We start from the raw sequence: 21,952 nt of genomic DNA, 5'->3' as shown, positions 1-21,952 counted from the left end.
CTTCTTTTTCTTTTTCTTCTTCTTTTTTTTTAGTGTAGATGCACCTTCCTCATCTCTATAGGTTATTCTGTTCAAACATTAAATATTTCTTACATATTAATAAACTGGTAAGGAAAAGAAAACCTCTCTTCTTTTTAAATTTAAGAATGTATCCCTCCTTCATTTAACTAGTTTCCCTCTTGGGGAACATCTGTCTTTTGCACAGACTCCCACCATGTGATGCTCTCGACCACAAGTTTCTCCACGGAGCTAAAAAGATGCTGGTGCTATATTCTTGGGCCTACAGAACTGTTAGATAAACAAATCTCCTTTTCTTTTTACAAATAGCCCAACCTCAAGTATTTTGTTATAGCAACTTAAATGTTTTAAGAAACCCTTCAAAACTAGAAGGTTTTATCCCTGTTCCTCTCTACCAGTTTCAGTGAGTTTACACAAGTGCCCAGAGGCTAAATTTTTGTTGATCTTCCCTGTCATGTTAAGCTTTCAGTTTTGGGGAAGATGAATGTATATAGGGTGGATTTTAAATAATACTTTGTATCTAGTTATGAAACTAGTAACAATATATTCCTAATTTTTCCCCTCCAATCAGCAACAGGAGAAAAGTTGGTCAGAATTTTCGTAGCTGAGTTCCTGAAGTAAAGATCTGCAAAAGAACACTTATATTTGCTCCTCCCAAAGTTTCTAATACTCATACATTAGCATACATTCAAACTCTAGCAATTTGTTTAAAGGTTCTAAGTAAATCTTATTGTGGGTTTATGTGACATCCTTCAGACTCTTTCCAAAGTTAGCAAATCTTAAGTTGTGTTTTATCTTGCAGTCACTTTTCTTTCCCAACTTCACATTAAGCATTTGCCCTTAACATTACTTCTCTTATGAGTTGAGAAAAGTCACCAATTTGCAATTTGTCCAGTTTGTTTCTTATGTAATGATGCAAGTGCTGCTTGTTCTAACACTCAGCCACTCAATCAGAAAACCACTTCCATATTTATAAAGTGCAAGTTTGACCATTAAATTTTACTAGTTAAAACCTTTTAGCCATGTTTCATTTGTTAGAAGTAACATATAGAACTTTTAACAAGGTGTTTTAGTTCAACCAAATTTGGTTTCAACGTTCAAACTTATGAATCCCAAAACACTCTTCTTACGTTATCAATGCACGTTTTGGCTCCTGTGCCTTTGTGATTCCCATATTCATTCCCTCTCTTGATCAGAACAATGTGAGGGAACATGGTTATTTTATTGAGCACTGAGAAAGGTCAATTTGTAAGAGGAAAGAGTCTGAGGTCATCTTTCTTTATACTCTCGATTAAATCTTATATATTCATGCAATCTCTACATTATATCTCACAATTTGTGACCTTATTCCAGTCTTTTTTTTTTCCAGATATGATGGAGCCTACATCCTCCTACTTTTCTGGATACTATATGTGCTTGATTCTCTTGCAAATGATGACATTAACTTCAGGTAAGAACATCTACTTCTTCCACATCAGTCTCAGCTGTAGAAAAAATCTAGTGTCCTCTTAACTTTTGGAGGGAGCTTAAAGTTAACACTTCATTGTTATATCAAGAGAAAGACTGATAAACAAATGAAAATCAGAAACTCTTCTTAGATCCATGAAAAGTGAGATGACAGGGCAAACCACTGATCTCCAAATCAGAGGGAGAGACAGGTGCAGGAATCCACTAGAGCAGAAATCCGTAAGCAGAAACCTCTGGGGAAATCAGTACCAGGACAGGAAAATCTAAACTGTAATTCTTCAATCGCTAGAGGTTAGGTGTGGGCCTGTCTGAGCCAAAGAATCCAGAGAAGCCCAGGGCAGGCAGGACACTTGTCCCTTTTACCTCCAGGGTTTCCACTAGGTTCTTATAGTAAATGTGGAGAAAATTTCTTTGTGCTTCTAGTAAGGAGAAGAGAAAAGTAATCATTCTGGTACATATTTGCCTTAAATAAGCACTGTCTTTAAGAGAAACTATTTTGCCAGAACCCAACCTTTTGGAGTTCCATAACCTAAGTAACTTGGGGGAAAGGAAATATCTAACTCCAGGCTCCTCTATCCATCCTGTCCCACTTAAGAGGGGGCAGCATGCAGAGAAGCACTCAGGAAGCTCACTGCCCAAGAGCACAGGCTCACCCAAACTGAAATCCAACCAGAGAACCACAGCATGCTTCTCCTCCCCCCAAACCCTATCACCTCATCACTAAAAAGCTTTCACCAGAATTTCTCTTACTCATACACTATATTTGGCTTTCCACAAAAAAATTGCAAGATATACTAAAAGACAAATCCGTAGTTTGAAGTGAGAAAGCAAACCAGATTCAGATATGATGAGGATATAGGAATTATCAGGCCAGGACTTTAGAACAACTGTAATTAATATGCTATGGGGCCTAATAAAAAAAGAGTAGATAAAATTTAAGAACACTTGAATAATGTAAGTAGAGTGATATGAATTCTAAGAAAGAATAAAAAAGAAATGTTAAAAAATTATATATAAATTTATATTAAAATTATATATATATATATATATATATATATATATATATATATAATATAAATTACCCCCAAGAAACTCTGTTAGGTCAGTTTTAGAGTTATGTTATTAACTCTATTGAATATATACTTCTCTTTCTATTTAAACTTTTTCATACTATTACAAACTTAGAAAAAATAACCAATTTTTGTAACAAAACCTTGAGGTCAAAGTAACAAAGATAGCCCAATAAAATAACTTTCTAAAATGATGTGTTTTATGGTTGGAGGTACAAAAATGATTTGTAAATATTGAAAAATCATTAGGCTTTATATCAAGAATGTACCAATGGCTTAGAGCTATCAAATGACCTAGTTGTGACCTCAAGTTGAGAGAGGAACACTGTCGTGAGCTTCAGTGAAAGAATTGTTTCCATGGTAGCAGATGCAAAAATATACTAAACAGAGTTATATGTGATCAAAATTGCCTAAAGGAATTTACTTGGAAAAGATGGGAGGAGATTGTAATGAAAATAGAGAGGGAGGAAAAAAGACAGAGTTTGACTTCTGTGACATGGTTAATGGAGCATATGCGACGGGTCTGGTTATCACTGACTCCTTGCTCCTCACATCACCTCTTAGATCCATACCCACAGGGCATCGCTGCACGGAAGGCACCACACACTGAAAGCAGTTCTGAGAGTCTCACTGGCGCTCTGTGTGGATTTGCTTGGACAGTGAAAGTCTAGTCAGACGGTTATTTAGGTTGTTTTCCTTGGAAGAAATGAGGTTCTGCTGAAATCAGGTTCTACTAGATTTGCTCATTGAAAAGTTATATTAAAAATCTCCTCTTTTTATTTTTGTAAAGCAATTCTTGTATTTTTGAAGTTTTTATACATTTAACTATAATTGTAGTGAAATCTTTAAAATATGTTTTACCATAACTTTAATATCCTCATTATCTGTTGAATGCTTTGATCTCACATTTTATTTTGCCTAATATACCTATTGTTATTCTAGCTGTTAAATTACCAATGTTAACTTATGATTAATTCTCATTTTTTGTTTATTTTTAATTAGATATTCTATTAAAGTTTTTATTTAGGCTAGTAATTTTTCTTATTCCCATACAAAAATCAAAACAATGTTCTTTTATAGTGAGTGTGTCAAGCTGAAAATGTATTTGCTCTCCCCTAAAGTTCTGTGTCTTCTCACTTTTTCTTCCTTCTAAAAAGGAAATCTAGGGCCGGGGTTGTATCTCAGTAGTAGAGCACTTGCTTTGCACGCTTGAGACACTGGGTTTGATCCTCAGCACCACATAAAAATAAATAAAGATATTGGGTCCATCTACAACTAAAAAAATGTTTTAAAAGGAAATCTGTATGAATATTTGAAATTCTTTTATATACGTATGAAGTAAATTTTTGGAACAATAATTTTCGTCCCAGCAATACTATATAAAAATCCTAAATTTTGCTCAAATGGTTTTAGCTGCAAAGCATTGTTAAATTTCTATTATTGCTGATGTATTCTACTGTTTTTCCTACTCTCAGAAACATGCTGTAAATAATAGAGATTATAAGAGATAAGGATTAAATTAATATACTTTCTAATTTTCTATTGTAGGAAAATACACATAACATAAAATCTATAATCCTAACCCTTTTAAGTGTATAGTTAAATGGCATTAGATACATTCATGAGGTTGTATAACCATCCCCATCATCTATTGATAGAGGACTTTTCATCTTGTGAATCTGAAACTCTATACTCATTAAACAATTTTTCTGGAGCCTATTTAAGTTGTGAGACTTAAATAGGCTCCAGAGTTTTCCAAATATTTACACAAGATAGATGCTACCCATACGGTTGTTTGGGGAGTCAGGTTGCTGGTGCTTCCTACTCCACCATCTCCCAGAATCTGCCAAATGAATATAATTTTGAAAGTCTAATGAAGTAACATTGGTTTTTCCAAAAAATGAAATATTGGTTTAATCTGAAGGAATGTGATCAGAGCTGAACATTTAGATCAGCTTAGGTCTGCTGGGCAGAATTTTGTGTGCCCTTCCAAGTAGTGTCTAGCAACAGGGTTGTTACTGGTTTATAACTTATTTTGGTTTTCTTTCTTCCTCCGCAGAGAAACTGATGGTGACTGTTCCCAAGGGGCACTTGGTGGCTAGAGTAGGAGGACAGGCTGCTCTCAGCTGCCAGTTGTCCCCACCACAAAGTGCAGAGCACATGGAGGTGCGCTGGTTCAAGGGTGACAATTCCCAGCTTGTTTACCTATACAGAGGCGGTCATGAAGTAAATGGAGAAGCTGCCCCTGAATATGTAAATCGTACAGAGTTTGTGAAAGAGGCCATGGGGGAGGGTAAAGTGACCCTCAAAATTCATAATGTCAGCATTTCTGATGGTGGACCATACAGGTGTTCATTTAAGGATACTGACTTCAGTGATGCAGCCGGCATGAACCTAAGCGTGGCAGGTATGTTGCTTGTGGAACGTTGTACAACAAAGCTCTTTTGACACAATAAGCTGAAATATGAGGAAAATTATCTCAATGCTTCTTATTTATTTTTTAATATTCTAAAAAGTTTCAAGTATTATAAGTCTCGTATATCTACTGCAAAAATACACTCTGCAGTGAATAGACATTACAGAGTGATCAGTTGATGTGACTTGCAGATGGAATGTAGATTTGATTTACGAATTTTAAATTGCAGTACACATGATTGAGACTTCTTCCTTTCAACTTGCCGATCCAACCTCAATACAATAACTGTCTGATGGTTCTTTCTCATTTCCATCAGCACTTGGCTTGGAGACACAGATTCATATCCAGGTTCCTGTAAGTGATGGACTCATGGTGGAGTGTAACTCGGGAGGGTGGTTTCCACAGCCCCAAATGGAGTGGAGAAACAGCAGGGGAGAGGTCGTTCCACATTCATCAAAATCCTACTCACAGGATGGAGCCAGATTGTTCCACATGAAGATGACTCTTCTCCTCAGAAACCAGTCAGAGAGCATTATGTGCTATGTCTGCAACCCTGTAACAGGGGAAGAGAAACGAACAAGCATCATCCTAGCAAGTGAGTGCTCCATCTTTAGCAGCTTACTACATTCACAAACACCCTTTGAATGTGACTCTTTATCATTGTTATGGGCTTTGGTAATACGGATGTTATCAGATGCTTAGAAGAAGGATTTAGAAGAAAATATTACAAGAACAATGACAAATCACAATTGAAACATACATTGAGCTTTAAAGGCTTTTAATGTTCATTGTTTCATTAGACCCTATTTATGTGTCAGTTTAACAGAATTCTAGCTCAGTTACTTAAAGGATGTCATTGATCTTTCTAATCTATGTTTTTTTTATCTTAGAAATGAATACTATCATATTTCATGATTTTATGTGAATCTTACATTTTTAGCAGCAGGAAAAACATTTAGCATGAGTACTACTATTTAAAAATTCCTGAAAATTCAACAAAGAGAGATTATTTTGGTCATTGATAATTAGATGTTGAGAGATGCCAATAGAATCAGGAGTAAGTAAAATGTGGATCTGGTTATTTGCTTATTGCTCACTTCTTGGAGTCATTGTGGATGGATGTCAAAGGCCAGTCAGGAGAAGGATGTTCCCTGTGTGCAACAAAGGAACCCTTAGGTAATACCTCTGTGGAGAAATAAGGGTTGATTATAGGAGCAAGGTGGTGAGTGGGGCAAATGTACCTTCAGATGTCACTTCATGGATGTCATTTCTGTCCTCTCTTTCAGGTGCCCTCTTTAATAAGGACAACCTTAGAATGAATCTTATAATTTCTGTTCCATGTATATTGTTCCTTTTGTTGTTGGTCTCCTTGGGCCTTTCCTTTTCCACAGAAACAGGTAACCGATGCAACAAGGGGGGGGATTGTTAGGGGCTTTAGCTTGATGGCTAAATCATATGTAGGCAAAGCTGAATGACGTTTGTCTTCCAATATCATGTGTCACATGGGAAGATTTGTGGCTTATTTTCCAGTTTAGAAATGTTGAGCTTGACACCTTTAACTATGGACTTCCCAAGACAAGGCAGCTTTTGGGGGATGAGGTCAGTATAGATGTCTCCTGATCTTTTCAGACCCATGGTACTCCTTCAGGGTATTAAAGGAGTAAAAAAATGAACACTGAAAATTGAAGGAGTCCTTCCCTCTTTTAAGAAATAATCCATAGTTTCTCCAAAGGAAGAAGTAAGAGCTCTATTATCCTAAGCTTGCACAATATTAGGAAAGTTGTTTTTACTAGAGTGGGAAATTTATGCTGGAGACAAAATTAACATAAAAAAGCAAACAACAAAAAAGCAAGAAGGAGAGCAAGTATGTGCCGTTTTAATGTGTCCGGCTGCCTCTCCGGCCCATGTGTTGTGGGCCTCTCATTTCTGCACAGCCACAGCACATTCTGCCCTACACAGTGATATTAGGTGGCTTAAATTCATCAGGTAACTGCTAAAATGTGGAAAAAGGATCTGTGCCTGAGTGTCAACAGGACAGATATTAACAGACTATTTCATGGACTGAAAATAAACCACAGAAACAAACAAAATAATGTTGCTTCTTCACCCAACAGAAGTCACATGGAAGTCTTACGTTTCTAGAATTTTCAGAGTAGAAATGAAGTGATGTGAAATGTCAAAGATGCCATTATTTTGTTAAGAAACTACACCCTTATTTTGTAAAGACCCCATTGTTTTGTAAAAGAATATTAGGAAATACTCTAATGCCACCGGCCTGTGAACCACATACTCTCACATCGGCCAGTCACAGTGGGAGCTGTAAGGGCACAGAGTGGCTCTGGCCCTGCACCCTAGAGGAGAGCCCCTGATGATCCACTCACACCAGAGCCAATGCCCCATCCTTGTGCAAGAGGCTGGGTCCTCCAGGAAGAACCCTGAGCCTCTACTCATACTTAAAAGCAAAGTGCAAAGGTCAGCCCAGTGAACACTTTGCACGGGAGTCACCATCTCTGGAACCAAGTTTATCATGGATGGATTTGTTCAATAGTGACTTCCATCTCTAAGTCAAGGAGTTTTAAGGCCATCTGGGTTTGTGTTTTCAGTGCCAAGGTGAAATCCAGCCACAGGACTTCTTACCCACCCAGAGGTGCTTTATGAGCATTGGTGAGAGGTACTGTTGATGTTTTAAGTAAGGAAAGCTTCCCAGCCGCTAGGTCTGGACCCCTCTTTTCCCTCACAGCTAATAGTGGTGCATCCACACTCAGGGCCTGAGGATCTCTCACCGTCTTCCCTCTTGATCCAGCTCCAGATGCTCCTCCTGGACACCCTTTCAAACAGGGATCACAGATCTCTCAGAGGGGTGTGCTGTATTCTAGGTGCCACCACTGGTTCTCTGTGTGCCTACATGATTGCGTGGCTCTTTTCCCCACTCATGGTGAGAGCAGCAGCAGTGCTGTGGAGAAGCTATGAGCTATTCCAAGGGACTCAGAAGCAAGTGCCTTGTGCTGTAGCACTGGAAGCCAGCCTCTGGGTCAGTTTCTGATTTGCCAAGGGAAGTTTCTTTGACCTTCAGAACTAAGTCTCACACTGAGGCTGACTTTCCTCCTAAAAACACAACAAAATGGAGTAGAAAGAAAACAAGGGCAAGAGTGGTGATTTCTGTGCAAAGATTCGAAAGGTTTAAAAAAGATCAGAATCCTGAAAAAAATCAATCAAATATGATAATATCAGATAATAGTCCAATCTAAATGAAATTGATTCAACTTCTACATCAAACTCTTCAGTGATAAATTAATCTTGTCAGTAAATAATTTTTTGGGGGGGGCGGTACTGGGGATTTAAATCAGGGGCACTCGACCGACCACTGAGCCACATCTCCAGCCCTATTTTGAATTTTATGTAGAGACAGTGTCTCACTGAGTTGCTTAGCATCTCATTTTTGCTGAGACTGGCTTTGAACTTGAAATTCTCCTGCCTCAGCCTTCCAGGCCACTGGGATTACAGGCGTGGTACCACTGCCCTTGGCTGTTCTTTTACATCTTAATGTTTGGGAAGGTCATTGAGTCATGAGACAGTCTAATTCATAGTGATTGTGTGAAATTTATTGTCTTTGGATGTCAAAATCACTTCCATACACTATGTCTAATTCTGAAACCAGCCTTCTCTGTTTTTCCCATGAAAGTATTTTAGAGACTTGAGTTCTCTGAAGCTACTTGTGAACTCTACAGATAATTAAGCTTTACAAAAACTATTTTGGAGTCATTCTTTTCTGGAAGGTGATATAAAGCAAAGATTAAATGTTTCAGAGATAAATAATTCAGTGGGAAAACATTTTCACCATGTCTGTTTAGCTTGTAACCATGAGTACCTGGACAGGGCATTTAAGGTCAGAGGTATGAAGTGTGTTTCTTTTACCATTTAAGAAGCCAGATCTTTCCTGGTCCCTGAGTCTGTGGATCCTAGGAAATTCTTTCTTTTAGCCAGATCAGTTTTGGCACAGCTACCCTGTCGAAGCCTGAATCTTCAGAATCTCTAGGAATCTTCAGAATCTCTAGGAATCTAGTTATCCCAGCCAAGTTAATTTTCTGCTGAAGTAGGTGGTACAAATTAGGAAAGAACACACCTCCTAGCTCTACAGGATCTGCACACCTAGTCTAATAGCACTTGCCACCATCTACAAACCAAACTCACAGACTAAATAAGCCCTAAGTTGAGTTGTCATGGGACAATAACTCCTGCTTTTTCAGACAGTTGTCCTCAGGCTAGAGATGCTCCAGATTCCCATATTCCTCTTTGTTAATCTAACTCTCTTTTTTTAAAAAAAAGCTGTTTTTACTGTTATACATGATGGTAAAATGCATTTATGCATTTTGATATATCATACAAAGATGGAGTATGATTTCTAATTTTTCTAATTGTACATGTAGAATCATATTGGTAATGTAGTCATATATATGTATACATAAAGTAATATAGCTGTTTCATTCTACTATTCTTCTTATCCTCATGTCCCTGCCATTCCCTCCATTCACTCCCCTCTACTTAATTTAAGGTAACTCTATTCTTCCCTAGTACCACAACCCTATTGTGAATTAGCATCCACATATTAAAGAAAACATTGGGCCTTTGGTTTTTTGGGATTGGCTTATTTCACTTAACATGATATTCTCCAACTCCATCCATTTACTAGCAAATATCATAAATTCATTCTTCTTTAAAGCTGAGTAATATTCCATTGAATATGTATACCACACTTTCTTTATCCATTCATCTATTGAAAAACACCTAGGTTTAGCTATCATGAACTGAACTTCTATAAACATTGACATGGTTGCATCACTCTAGTATGCTGATTTTAAGCCATTTGGGTATAAACCGAGAGGTGGGATAGCTGGGTCAAATGGTGATTCCATCTGAGTTTTCTGAGGAATCTCCATACTGCTTTCTATAATGGTAGCACCAATTTTCAGTCCTACCAGCAACGTATGAGTATACCTTTTTTCTCCACATCCTTGACAACATTCATTGTTGCCTGTATTCTTGATAATTGTCATTTTGACTGAAGACAGATGAAGTCTTAGTGTAGTTTTGATTTGCATTTCGCTAATTGGAAGAAAATCTTTACCCCATGCACCTTAGATAAAGCATTAATCTCTGGGATATATAAAAAAACTCAAAAAACTTAACATCAAAAAAACAAATAACCCAATCAATAAATGGGCTGAGGAACTGAACAGACACTTTACAGAAGAAATACAAACCATCAACAAATATATGAAAAAATGTTTAACTCTCTCTCTTCTAGGGGGTATATGTAAATATCTATTTAGAGGTCCTCCTCGATGTCTTTTTGGGTTGAACTCAATGACTGCTCAATTCCTGTTTTGCATGATCTGTTCTGTGACCCTTCTTATTGTGTATGTGCCATTCCGGATCAGAGGTAAGTGGGGTTGGTAGTGGTGGATGCTCTTGGTTGCTCTTATTTTCCTTAAAATCTACCTCTTGGTATTGTTCAGTCAAGGCTATGTGAGGCTTTCATCAGCACCAGGCTGAACTGTGGTCTGGGTGGCATCTCAGAGGATCAAATTCCAACATTGAAGTTGTTGTGGGTGTTAAGGACAAAAGCTGCTCTGACTGTTTTCAACCATACAGGGGACAGATCTCCTTCTGCTACATATTGGCTTCAGAAAATAGGGTTGAATCTAGTCATTCTTTAAATATTTTGGGGGATTCACTTCCTTTTTTGTGAACATCCATGACTTTGAGTCAAAATTTCTTATCTATTTGTGTCTTAGAATCTACACTAAAATACAATGTCAAATATAAATATTCTCCTTCCAGCTCTAATACTAACGTACACCCAAAATTTGAATGCAATTTCTGGAAGTTTATGAAACCGAAATCCTTGTGTGGATCAATTGTTTATGAAATATGGTCATTATTTAGAGGTAAAATTAATGAAGTAATATAAATATATTATATTGTATTATATTAAAAATGTGACTTTGACACAATTTTTCATCATTTAGAGGCTAAGGGAAATGTATAGGCAGGACAGTTTTATCACTGACCATAAATACTTTTGTCGCATTTGAAGCATTGCTTCCAAATCATAAAGGACAATTTTAGAGTTAGAGTGGACACCAGCAGGGGGCCCTCTGTTGCCTCATTTTCCATCTTCTTTTTAGGTAGGCCTTTGCCTAGACCTGCCTCAGAACTTTTGAAACCAATGAATAAAAAGCCCCATTCCTTAGTGTCAAAGGAAAATTAATATACTTACATTAAAAAGACAAGCACCCAATTACAACTGGGGGTGGGGAATGGAGCACCTAAGCCAAAGTTCACTGGACATCTTCATTTCAATCAAGTGTGAATTCTCACTCTTGAAGGTTTTGTAGGAGGGAATGCAAGGAGCTGAGAGACCAGGGCACAGAATGCCTCCACCATTTTACTTCTTTCTTCCCAATTGGATGCATTTTATTTCTTTTTATTGCCTTATTGCACTTATTAGGACTAAGATGAATAGAAGTCATGAAAGTACTATGGAATTCCTATCTTTCAGTAAAATGCTGAATAGAAGTGGTGACAGTGGCATCTTTGCCTTATTTTAGTTCTTAAAGTTTCAATTTCTCACCATTGAGTATGGTGTTACTTGTAGGTTTTTTTTTTTCTATATGGCCATACATGGTATTAAATTCTTTATTTCCTTTTGAGTTACTTAGTATATAAAATGTAACTGATTTTTGTAGGTTATTTTTATCCTGAGAATTTTCTGAATTCATTTATGTGTGTGTGTCTCTATGTGTGAGTGTGTGTGTGTGTGTGTGTGTGTGTGTGTGTGCACGTATGTGTTGGAAGGGGTGGGTAAGCATGTGTAGTCTATATTTTGTTAGATCATGTCATCTGCAAACAGATGTCATCTGTAACACATATATGTTAAAATAAGTCCCTTCTAAACCTAATTTGTTGACAGGTTTAATTACAAAAGGGTGTTGAATTTTGTCAAATCCTTTTTGTGCACATAATAGGATGATTTTATGATTATTATTAATTTTATTAATGCAGTGTATCATCATGATTCTTGCTTCCCATAACCCATTCTTGCTTCCCAGGATAAATCCCACTTGGTCAAAAAGTTTTGTTCTTTTAATGTACTGTTGAATTCACTTTCCTCAATTTTTGATTGAGGACTTTTGCAACTGTGTTAATCAGTAATATGGACCTGTGTTTCTTTTTGTTTTTGTGGTATTTTTTCCTGGCTTTAATATCTGGTGATGCTGGCTTCAAAAAAAAAAAAAGACTTTGGTAGTTATCCTTTTCTTGCATCTTTTTGGAGAATATAAGAAGGATGGATTGCACTTCATATGTCAAAATGTAACCTACTGACACATGTATCTAAAAACAGTAAATTTAAAAAGGGTTGGGTATTAATTCTTTAACTGTGTGGCATAATTCGCTTCTGAACCAAAGGGTCTTGAGATTCTCTTTATTGGGACTTTTTTGATTATTGATTTAATCTGTTTACTTGATCATGATCTGTTTGGCTAGAGTCAGTCTTGATAGGTTATGTGTGTTCCCTCTAATTTATTTATTTCTTCCAGGTTTTCTAATTTGTTGTTATATAGTTCCAGTATGTGCCCCAAATCCATTCTACTCATCCCAATATTCCCCAAATTTTCATCCACTTACAAGGTCAACTCAAAGTTGATGATAAAGAGGAGAGTAACAAAAGGATATTTAAAATTCATTTTATGTAGCTGTTTCAAGGATTAATTGAATTAGTCCATTGTAAGTGGTAAAATAATGATTCTAAAGGATAAATTCTAAGTACAAGTAAAGTTAATATTAAATGTTATTTCTGTACATTCCTTCCCTCTAGTTCATTCTCATATATTTCCTAATTTTTGCATCTTTCTCAGTCTCTATTTCAGATCCTTTGTTTTCCTTGTACAATAGCTGGATGACAGATGTAATAATTGGAGTAGCTGTCCTGACAGTATTTTTCACCATACTAATTGGATACCTAATATGGAGTCTAAGAGGTAAGTGAACAGGAAGAGTCATGACTCTTTCTCCTCATACATATTTATTTTACACTGCCTTCTAAGGCCCCACTTTATAGCTGGTTTGTAGCCAAGGTTTTCACCTGTTTCCCAAGAGGATGAAAGGTTAAATCCCCAAATGTGTTTACTGAAGCTATTCATTAATATTCTTTGGACAAATGGTGGTCTGCCCCTCTCTGAGTGAGCTTATTTCTATTCTGTCTAAAATAAGAGAGTGACTCAGCTTCTTTTGCCCAGTCTTTCAGCTAATAAGACACGGAATCATAATTCTGCTTCCCAAGTTTTTCATTCTCCTCCTATTAAGTAGACAGAGTTGACAGCTCTTATTTCTGGCACCCTTCCCAAAAGAATGCAATTCAGTTCTCTCCAAGCACATTTTGTGTTAGATAGATCCACTTACCCTCCTTTTTTTTTTTTTTTACATATTTAATTCGCTGAAAAATTTCTAAGATTTAATCCTACTTAAATGTCCTTGACCTCCTTCGCTTCACCTCTTTGAGGGAAGTTCACTATTCTACACTTCTGTTCAGCCAGAGAATCCCAGTGGTAGGTATTAAGTTGGAAATGACTCATTTTATTCTCTCGTTTTATTTCTAAAATGTTGTTTCTAATATAAATGAGAGTTAACATGTCCATACATATAAGATTCCCGCAACACCTCTTGTAATAAATCTGCAATTCATAAAGCCATAAGCAATATCCATAGTTTTCCTGTTAAATTTCCCCTAAGGGCCGAGTATTAAATCAACATTGACCATATTATGTGTATCACTAGATGTTAGAAGAAAAAAATGAGAGGAAAGGTATTTTTTGAGTTTGCAATTTTACCTATTTCAAATAATTTCTCATAAATAAAAGCGACAAATAGTTAAGGATTTATAAAATGCACTATGACTGTTAAGTCTATGAAAAATTGTTCCAAAATGGAAATCAGAATATTAAAAAAATATTAATGATATATAAGATATAAGTAAAAGAATTCATTTAGAACTCAAAAATTAATTTAAAATAAAGGTCATGTTACTGTTGCATAGTAAGGCTACTTGAAGAAAGGAATTTGAAAATATAGCTAGCCCTCTGTATCTATAAGTCCACATTCATAGATTCAACCAACTGCAGATCAAAAACATATTTTTAAAATTGTGCCTGTGTTGAACACATAGAGACATTTTTGTCATTAGTCCACAAATGATATAGTATAATAACTATCTGCTTAGTATTTATGTTACTAAATAATTTTATTTTTTCTTTTTAATATTTATTTATTTATTTTGCATTATAATTCTTAATATACCATTATATCATAATTTATCATATCTCTGATTATATATAAGACATGACACCAAATTCACATTTTCATACATGTATTTTGTATAGTGATGAGGGTCTCTTTTCATAATCCATGCTATTCGTCTTCTCCCTCCCTTTCCCTCCCACCCCTATTCCCTATGTAGAGGTAATCTTCCTCCCTTAGTCTCCCTTCAAACCCCATTTTGAGTCACCCCCCTTATATCAGAGAAGACATTCGGCATTTGTTCTTTGGGGATTGGCTAACTCCACTTAGCATAATCTTCTCTAATGCCATCCATTTACCTACAAATGTCATGATCTTATTCTTTTTTTTATTGCTGAGTAATATTCCATTGTGTATAAATGCCACATTTTTTTTTTTTATCCATTCATCCACTGAAGGACATCTAGGTTGGCTCCACAGCTTAGCTATTGTGAATTGTGCTGCTGTAAACATTGATGCGGCTGTGTCCCTGTAATATGCTGTTTTTAGGTCCTTTGGGTATACTCTGAGAAGAGGAATATCTGGGTCAAATGGTGGTTCCATTCCCAGTTTTCCAAGGAATCTCCATACTGCTTTCCAAACTGGCTGCACCAATTTGCAGTCCCACCAGCAATGTGTGAGTGAGTGTACCTTTTTCCCTGCATCCTCGCCAGCACTTGTTGCTGTTTGTCTTCATAATGGCTGCCATTCTGACTGGAGTGAGATGGTATCTTAGAGTAGTTTTAATCTGCATTTCTCTGATTGCTAGAGATGATGATTTTTTCGTATATTTGTTGATTGATTGTATGTCCTCTTCTGAGAAGTGTCTGTTCAGGTCCTTGGTCCATTTATTGATTGGATTATTTTTTGTGTACTCATCTTGCTGAGCTTTTTATATACTCTAGAGATTAGAGCTCTATCTGATGTGTGAGGGGTAAAAATTTCTTCCCAGGATGTAGGCTCTCTATTCACCTCACATATTATTTCTTTTTGCTGAGAAAAAACTTTTTAGTTTGAATCAATCCCATTTGTTGATTCTTGGTTTTAATTCTTGTTCTATAAGCATCTTATTAAGGAATTTGGGGCCTAGCCCCACATGATGAAGACTAGGGCCTACTTTTTCTTCTATTAGACACAGAGTCTCTGGTTTAATCCCTAGATCCTTGATCCATTTTGAGTTAACTTTTGTTCACGGTGAGAGATAGGGATTCAATTTCATTTTGTTGCATATGAATTTCCAGTTTTCCCAGCACCATTTGTTGAAGATTCTATCCTTTCTCCAGTGCATGCTTTTGGCATCTTTATCTGATAGATGTATATTTGTGGGTTAGTCTCTGTGTCCTCTATTCTGTACCATTAGTCTACTAGCCTGTTTTGGTGCCAGTACCATGCTGTTTTGTTACTATTGCTCAGTAGTATAGTTTAAGGTCTGATATCGATACCACCTGTTTCATTCTTCCTGCATAGAATTGCTTTAGCTATTCTGGGTCTCTTATTTTTCCAGATGAATTTCCTGATTGCTTTTTCTATTTCTATGAGGAATGCCATTGGGATTTTGATTGGAATTACATTAAACCTGTGTAGTGCTTTTGGTAGTAAGGCATTTTAATAATATTAATTCTGCCTATCCATGAGCAAGGTATATCTTTCCATCTTCTAAGGTCTTCTTCTATTTCTCTCTTTAGGGTTCCATAGTTTTCATTGTAAAGATCTTTCTCCTCTTTTGTTAAAAGAGGTGAAAGATCTTTACAACCTAACTTTTGTTAGGTTGATTCCCAAGTGTTTTATTATTTTTGAGGATATTATGAATGGGGTAGTTTTCCTCATTTCCTTTTCAGAGGATTTGTCACTGATATACATAAATGCCTTTGATTTATGGGTGTTGATTTTATATCCTGCCACTTTTCTGAATTCATTTACTACTTCTAGAAGTTTCTCGTAGAGTTTTTTGGGTCTTCTTGGTATAGAATCATATCTTCAGCAAATAATGCTAGTTTAAGTTCTTTTTTTCCTATATATTCCTTTAATTTCTTTCATCTGTCTAATTGCTCTGGCCAGTGTTTCAAGAACCATGTTGAATAGAAATGGTGAGAGAGAGCATCCCTGTCTTGTTCCAGATTTTAGAGGGAATGCCTTCAGTTTTTCTCCGTTTAGAATTATGCTGGCCTGAGGCTTAGCGTGGATAGATTTTACAATATTGAGGTAAGTTCCTGTTATCCCTAGATTTTCTATTGTATTGAACATAAAGCGATGCTGTATTTTGTCAAATGCTTTTTCTGCATCTATTGAGATGATCATATGGTTCTTATCTTTAAGTCTATTGATGTGATGAATTACATTTATTGATTTCCATATGTTGAACAAACCTTGCATCCGGGGGATGAATCCCACTTGATCATGGTGCATGATCTTTTTGATGTGTTTTTGTATCCAACTTGACAGAGTTTTATTGAGGATTTTTGCATCTATATTCATTAGAGATATTGGTCTGAAGTTTTCTTTCTTTGAGGTGTCTTTGTCTGGTTTTGGAATCTGGGTGATATTGGCCTCATAGAATGAATTTGGAAGTACTCCCTCTTTTTCTATTTCCTGTGTCTGTTGTGACATTGCCTTTTCAACCCCTATGCTAGTAATTTGTCTTCTCTCTCTTCTTCTCTTCGTTAATGTGGCTAAGAGTCTGTCGATCTTATTTCTTTTTTCAAAGAACCAACTTTTAGTTTTGTCAACTTTTTTCAATTGTTTCTTTTGTTTTGATTCATTGATTTCAGCTATGATTTTAATTATTTCTTGCCTTATACTGTATTTGCTGCTGATTTGTTCCTTTTTTCCTAGGGCTTTGAGATGTAGTTTGAGGTCATTTATGTGTTGGCTTTTTCTTCTTTTAAGGAATGAACTCCATGAAATGAATTTTCCTCTTAGTACTGCTTTCATAGTGTCTCAGAGATTTTGATATGTTGTGTCTGAGTTTTCATTTACCTCTAAGAATTTTTTTTAATTTCCTCTTTGATGTCTTCTGTAACCCATTGTTCATTCTGTAGCATATTGTTCATTCTCTATATGATGTAGGGAATTTTCTTCCTTATTTTATCATTGATTTCCAATTTCATTCCATTATTATCAGAAAAAAAATGCATGGTAGTATCTCTACTCCCTTTTATTTGCTAAGAGTTGACCTGTGACATAGTATATGGTTTATTTTTGAGAAGGATCCATTTGCTGCTGAGAAAAAACTGTATCTGCTTGATGTTGGGTGATATAGTCTATATATGTCAATTAAGTCTAAGTTATTGTGTTGTTGAGTTCTATATTTTCTTTATTCAACTTTTGTTTGGAAAATGTGTCGAGTGGTGAGAGAGGTGTGTTAAAATCATCCATGATTATTATGTTGTGGTCTATTTGACTTTTGAACTTGAGTAGAGTTTGTTTGATGAACATAGCTGCACTATTGTTTGGGGCATATGTATTAATGATTGTTATGTCTTGTTGGTTAATGGTTCTCTTGAGTAGTATGTAGTGTCCTTCTATATCCCTTTTGATTAACTTTGGCTTGAAGTCAATTTAATTTGATGTGAGTATGGTCACCCCTGCTTGCTTCCAAGGTCCATGTGAATGGTATAATTTTCCCCAACCTTTCACCTTCAGTCTGTGTATGTCTTTTCCTATCAGATGAGTCTCCTGTAGGCAGCATATTGTTGGATTTTTTTTTTTAATCCAGTCTACTAGTCTATGTCTTTTGATTGGTGAGTTTAAGCCATTAACATTTAGGGTTACTATTGAGATATGGTTTGTATTTCCAGCCATATTTGTTTATTTTTGTTATTTAACATGATTTGTTTTTCCTCTTTGATTAGTTTTTCCTTTACTGTACTACCTCCTGCTGTTGGTTTTCATTGTTATTTTTCATTTCCTCTCATGTAATGTTTTGCCAAGGATGTTTTGAAGTGCCGGTTTTCTAGCTGCAAATTCTTTTAACTTTTCTTTATCATGGAAGGTTTTTATTTCATCTTCAAACCTGAAGCTTAGTTTTGCTGGATACAAGATTCTTAGTAGGAACCCATTATCTTTCAGCATTTGAAATATGTTGCTCCAGGATCTTCTAGCTTTCAGGGTCTGTGTTGAAAGATCAGCCATTAATCTCATTGGTTTACCCCTAAATGTAATCTGCTTCCTTTCTCTTGTGGCTTTTAAAATTCCCTCCTTATTCTGTATGTTGGGCATCTTCATTATAATGTGCCTTGGTGTGAATCTGATGTGATTTTTCACATTCAGTGTCCTGTAGGCTTCTAGGATTTGGATTTCTGTTTCATTCTTCATGTTTGGGAAGTTTTTAAATATTATTTCATTGAACAGATTGCTCATTCCTTTGGTTTGGACCTCTATACCTTCCTGTATCTCAATAACTCTTAAATTTGGTCTTTTTATGTTATCCCATATTTCTTGGATTTATGCTTGTGGTTTCTTATCAGTCTCACTTAGCTGTCTACATTCTTTTTGAGATGATATACTTTGTCTTCATTGTCTGATATCCTATCTTCTAAGTGTTCTACTCTGCTGGTGATACTCTCATTTGAGTTTTTAATTTGGTTTATTATTTTCTTTATTTTCAGGATTTCTGTTTTTTGGTTTTTTTTGTATAATCTCTATTTCCCTGTAGAATTGTTCTTTTGTTTCTTGGATTTGTTTATGTAATTCATTGTCAAAGTGATCTTTCATTGTCTGCATTTGCTGTCTAATGTCTTCCTTGAGACTCCATATCATCTGACCATGTATATCCTGAAATATTTATCTGACATTCATTTTGCTGCAGATGTTGCCTCTTCTAATGTTAAATTGACCTGCATTGTTTGTGGTCCTTTGTTTCCTTTTCTTTTTATACTGCTCACGTTTCTTTCCAGCTTTGCGTAACTGTTGTGTTAATGTTTTTCCCCTATATTTTTATATTGCTCTTGTATAGTTCCAAAACCTCTCTTTTGGGTAGAAAGACAATGTTACCAGTTCCCAATATCAATAGTACATCATCTATGAGCAAGTTTTCATTATTAATACATTTATAATTAGATTCTATGTCTACAGATGTTGGCTTCAATTATTATTTAAAATATAGTCATTAGTTTTATAAAAGGCATACCATTTCTGGTGGTGTATAGAGAACTGAGGGTCAGGTGAAGGATGTTATGTTAAGGGGGAAAGGAGTGAGGGTATGGGGTTAATCTAACTTAGCAACTTGGGAGGAGAACTCTAATAAATAGACGGGTAAGTTACAGAAGAATGAATCAATTCAAACTCCTATCTATATTTAGAAAATTTCCCTATGTATAAATAGTAAAAGTTAGGAGGTTGAAAGTGGGATAGAGGGAGAAAGAAGAAAAAATAACAAGGAAAGAAAGAAAAAAGAGAGAGGGAGAAAGAAAATAACAAGAAAAAAAAAGGGTGGAGATGGAGCATATTTAATTCCTCTATATTATATTATTCTGGTAATTCAGTTGTTAAAGTCCTATTTCATGCAAAGTTCTTGGTTTCACATATGTTGAGGTTGTGAGGACCCAAGGGGGAAGGGTAGAGGAGAATGGATGAGAAGAGAGAGAAAAAAAAAAAGAAAAAAAGAAGAAAAGAAAAGTCTCTCAGAATTCTGTTTTCTTTTCTTCCAATAGGTGGAGTTGTCTATTCCTGGCTTAAGTCTTTGTGCTCAGGGTGGTGGAGGTAGCCAGTGTGAGAGGACTTGAACTTCTACCTGGAGCCTCCCTACTCTTAGTCTCTGAGATGGAAACCAGGTGCCTGTACAGTTGCTATTCTGCATTGATAGCTATGCCCCCCCCCAAAAGCTTGTGAGAAAAATCTTGAGTTATCTCAGCTGGAGGTAGGGGAGTTGGGAACCGGGTACTTGATCAGCCGCAGAACTGCGCTGGTAGCCACGCCCACTGATAGATGGCGAGTAAGGTTTTCCAAGATGGATTCCGTCTGTTTCCTGTGTAGGGTGTTTGGTGAGGTTGGGGGTGCTGGGGTGACCTTGTGCTTTGTCCAGAGCTCAGTCTGGTGGCCCACAAGCAAAGCCTCTGCTTTCTGTGCTGATCTCAGTGCGGCTGCACTTTCTGTCTGCCTAAATGATTTTATATAAGGGATTTCCACAGATTTTGGTATTCATGGGGTGAACTGGGAGCTGGAAAGAACCCATCATGTGATTACCATATATTCATAACCTTAGTCACTGAATATCAATGACTTTAATATTACAGAAAGAGTGATAACAAGAGATTATAGTTTTATAGATGTAAAAAAACACTACCTGTTAGGTCTTCTTATCTAAATATATAAATAATAAGTAAAAACTGAAGTCTGATTAAAATTCTGTTGCAATTTTCAATTTTTAGGACATATCAAAAAAAGAATAATATAATACAATAACAGATATGGAATCAGAAAAATATACACATAGAAGATTGCGTAATCAATGTTTCAAAATCTTCATTAAAGTTTTTAAAAAAATTAAATGGAAGATGAAGAAGAGATTATTGTTAAAAGAAGATGTAAAAGCATATCAGCTGCTATGGTTTGGATCTTAATTCCCTTCCACCCCAACCAAAGTTTCTTTGTGGTAAAGTCTGGTGTTATGAGGAGGTGATGGAACCTTTAAGAGCAGGAACATAGCAGGAGGTCTTTGGGTCATAGTGCACAGAAGGGACAAAGCAGCCCCTTCTTCTCTAGTTTTCTTTCTGACAATAAGGTAAGCAGTTTTGTTCTGCCATGTACTGCTACCATGATGTGCTACCTCCCTTCCAGAGACCAAGAGTAATGTGTCCACCTAATCATGGAGTAAAACCTTCCTAACAGCGAACACAAAATACTCTTTTACTCTTTATCAGTTGATCAACTCAAGCATTTGTTATAGTAATGGAAAGCTAACTAACACAGCACACTGATGACAAGAAATGGAGTCATTGCCGTTGCCATATACCTGATGATGTGGAAGAGCCTTTGGAATTGATCTATGGAAGAAATTTGGAAAAAGTTTGGATAATCAATGTTAATATTTAGATGTGAGGTGTCCCCCAAAAGCTCATGAGTGAGATAATGTGAGAAAGTTTAGAGGTGAAATGATTGTTATGAAAACCTTAACCTAATCAGTGCTTTAACCCACTGAAAACCATTAAGTGGGTAGTAGCTGTTTTAGTCAGGTTTTTTGCTGCTGTGACTAAAAGATCTGACTAGAACAATTTCAGGGCAGAAAAATGTCATCTGAGTGCTCATGGTTTCAGAGGTCTCAGTCTTTGTTATCCAGCTCCATTCCTTAGGGCTCGAAGTGAGGCTGAACATCAGGGCACAATAGTGTGGCATAGGGAAGCAGCTCACATGGCGATGGAAAGCAGACAGAGACTCCACTTGCCAGATACAAAATATATACCCCAAGGCATACCCCCAATAATTAACCTCCTCAGTCACATCCTGCCCACCCTCACCTCCCACCCAGTTAATCTCATCACAGGATAAATTCACTGATTGAGTTGAGGCTATCATAATCCAATTATTTCCCCTCTAAACCTTCTTGTAATGTCTCACACATGAGCTTTTGGGTGATACCTCACGTGCAAACCCTAACAGTAACTATAGGCAGGTAGTCTGCTACTAGAGAAGGTGGGTCACTGGGAGC

General features: G+C 36.3%; 1 protein-coding gene across 1 annotated transcript; it reads left to right on the top strand.

Annotated features, from left to right (window-relative positions):
- The first annotated feature begins 1,392 nt into the window (after nt 1-1,392).
- LOC101957575 (selection and upkeep of intraepithelial T-cells protein 8) lies at nt 1,393-5,673 on the top strand. Its single transcript, XM_078027760.1, has 3 exons — nt 1,393-1,468; nt 4,615-4,962; nt 5,288-5,673. Exons 1-3 carry the CDS (start codon nt 1,393-1,395, stop codon nt 5,671-5,673), a joined length of 810 nt encoding a protein of 269 aa, XP_077883886.1.
- The last annotated feature ends 16,279 nt before the right edge of the window (nt 5,674-21,952 follow it).

Source organism: Ictidomys tridecemlineatus, chromosome 11 (genome assembly GCF_052094955.1).
Source record: "Ictidomys tridecemlineatus isolate mIctTri1 chromosome 11, mIctTri1.hap1, whole genome shotgun sequence".
Lineage (NCBI taxonomy): Eukaryota > Metazoa > Chordata > Mammalia > Rodentia > Sciuridae > Ictidomys > Ictidomys tridecemlineatus.
Note: the sequence above shows the minus strand (reverse complement) of the source record. Positions and strands in the feature narration are given on the sequence as shown.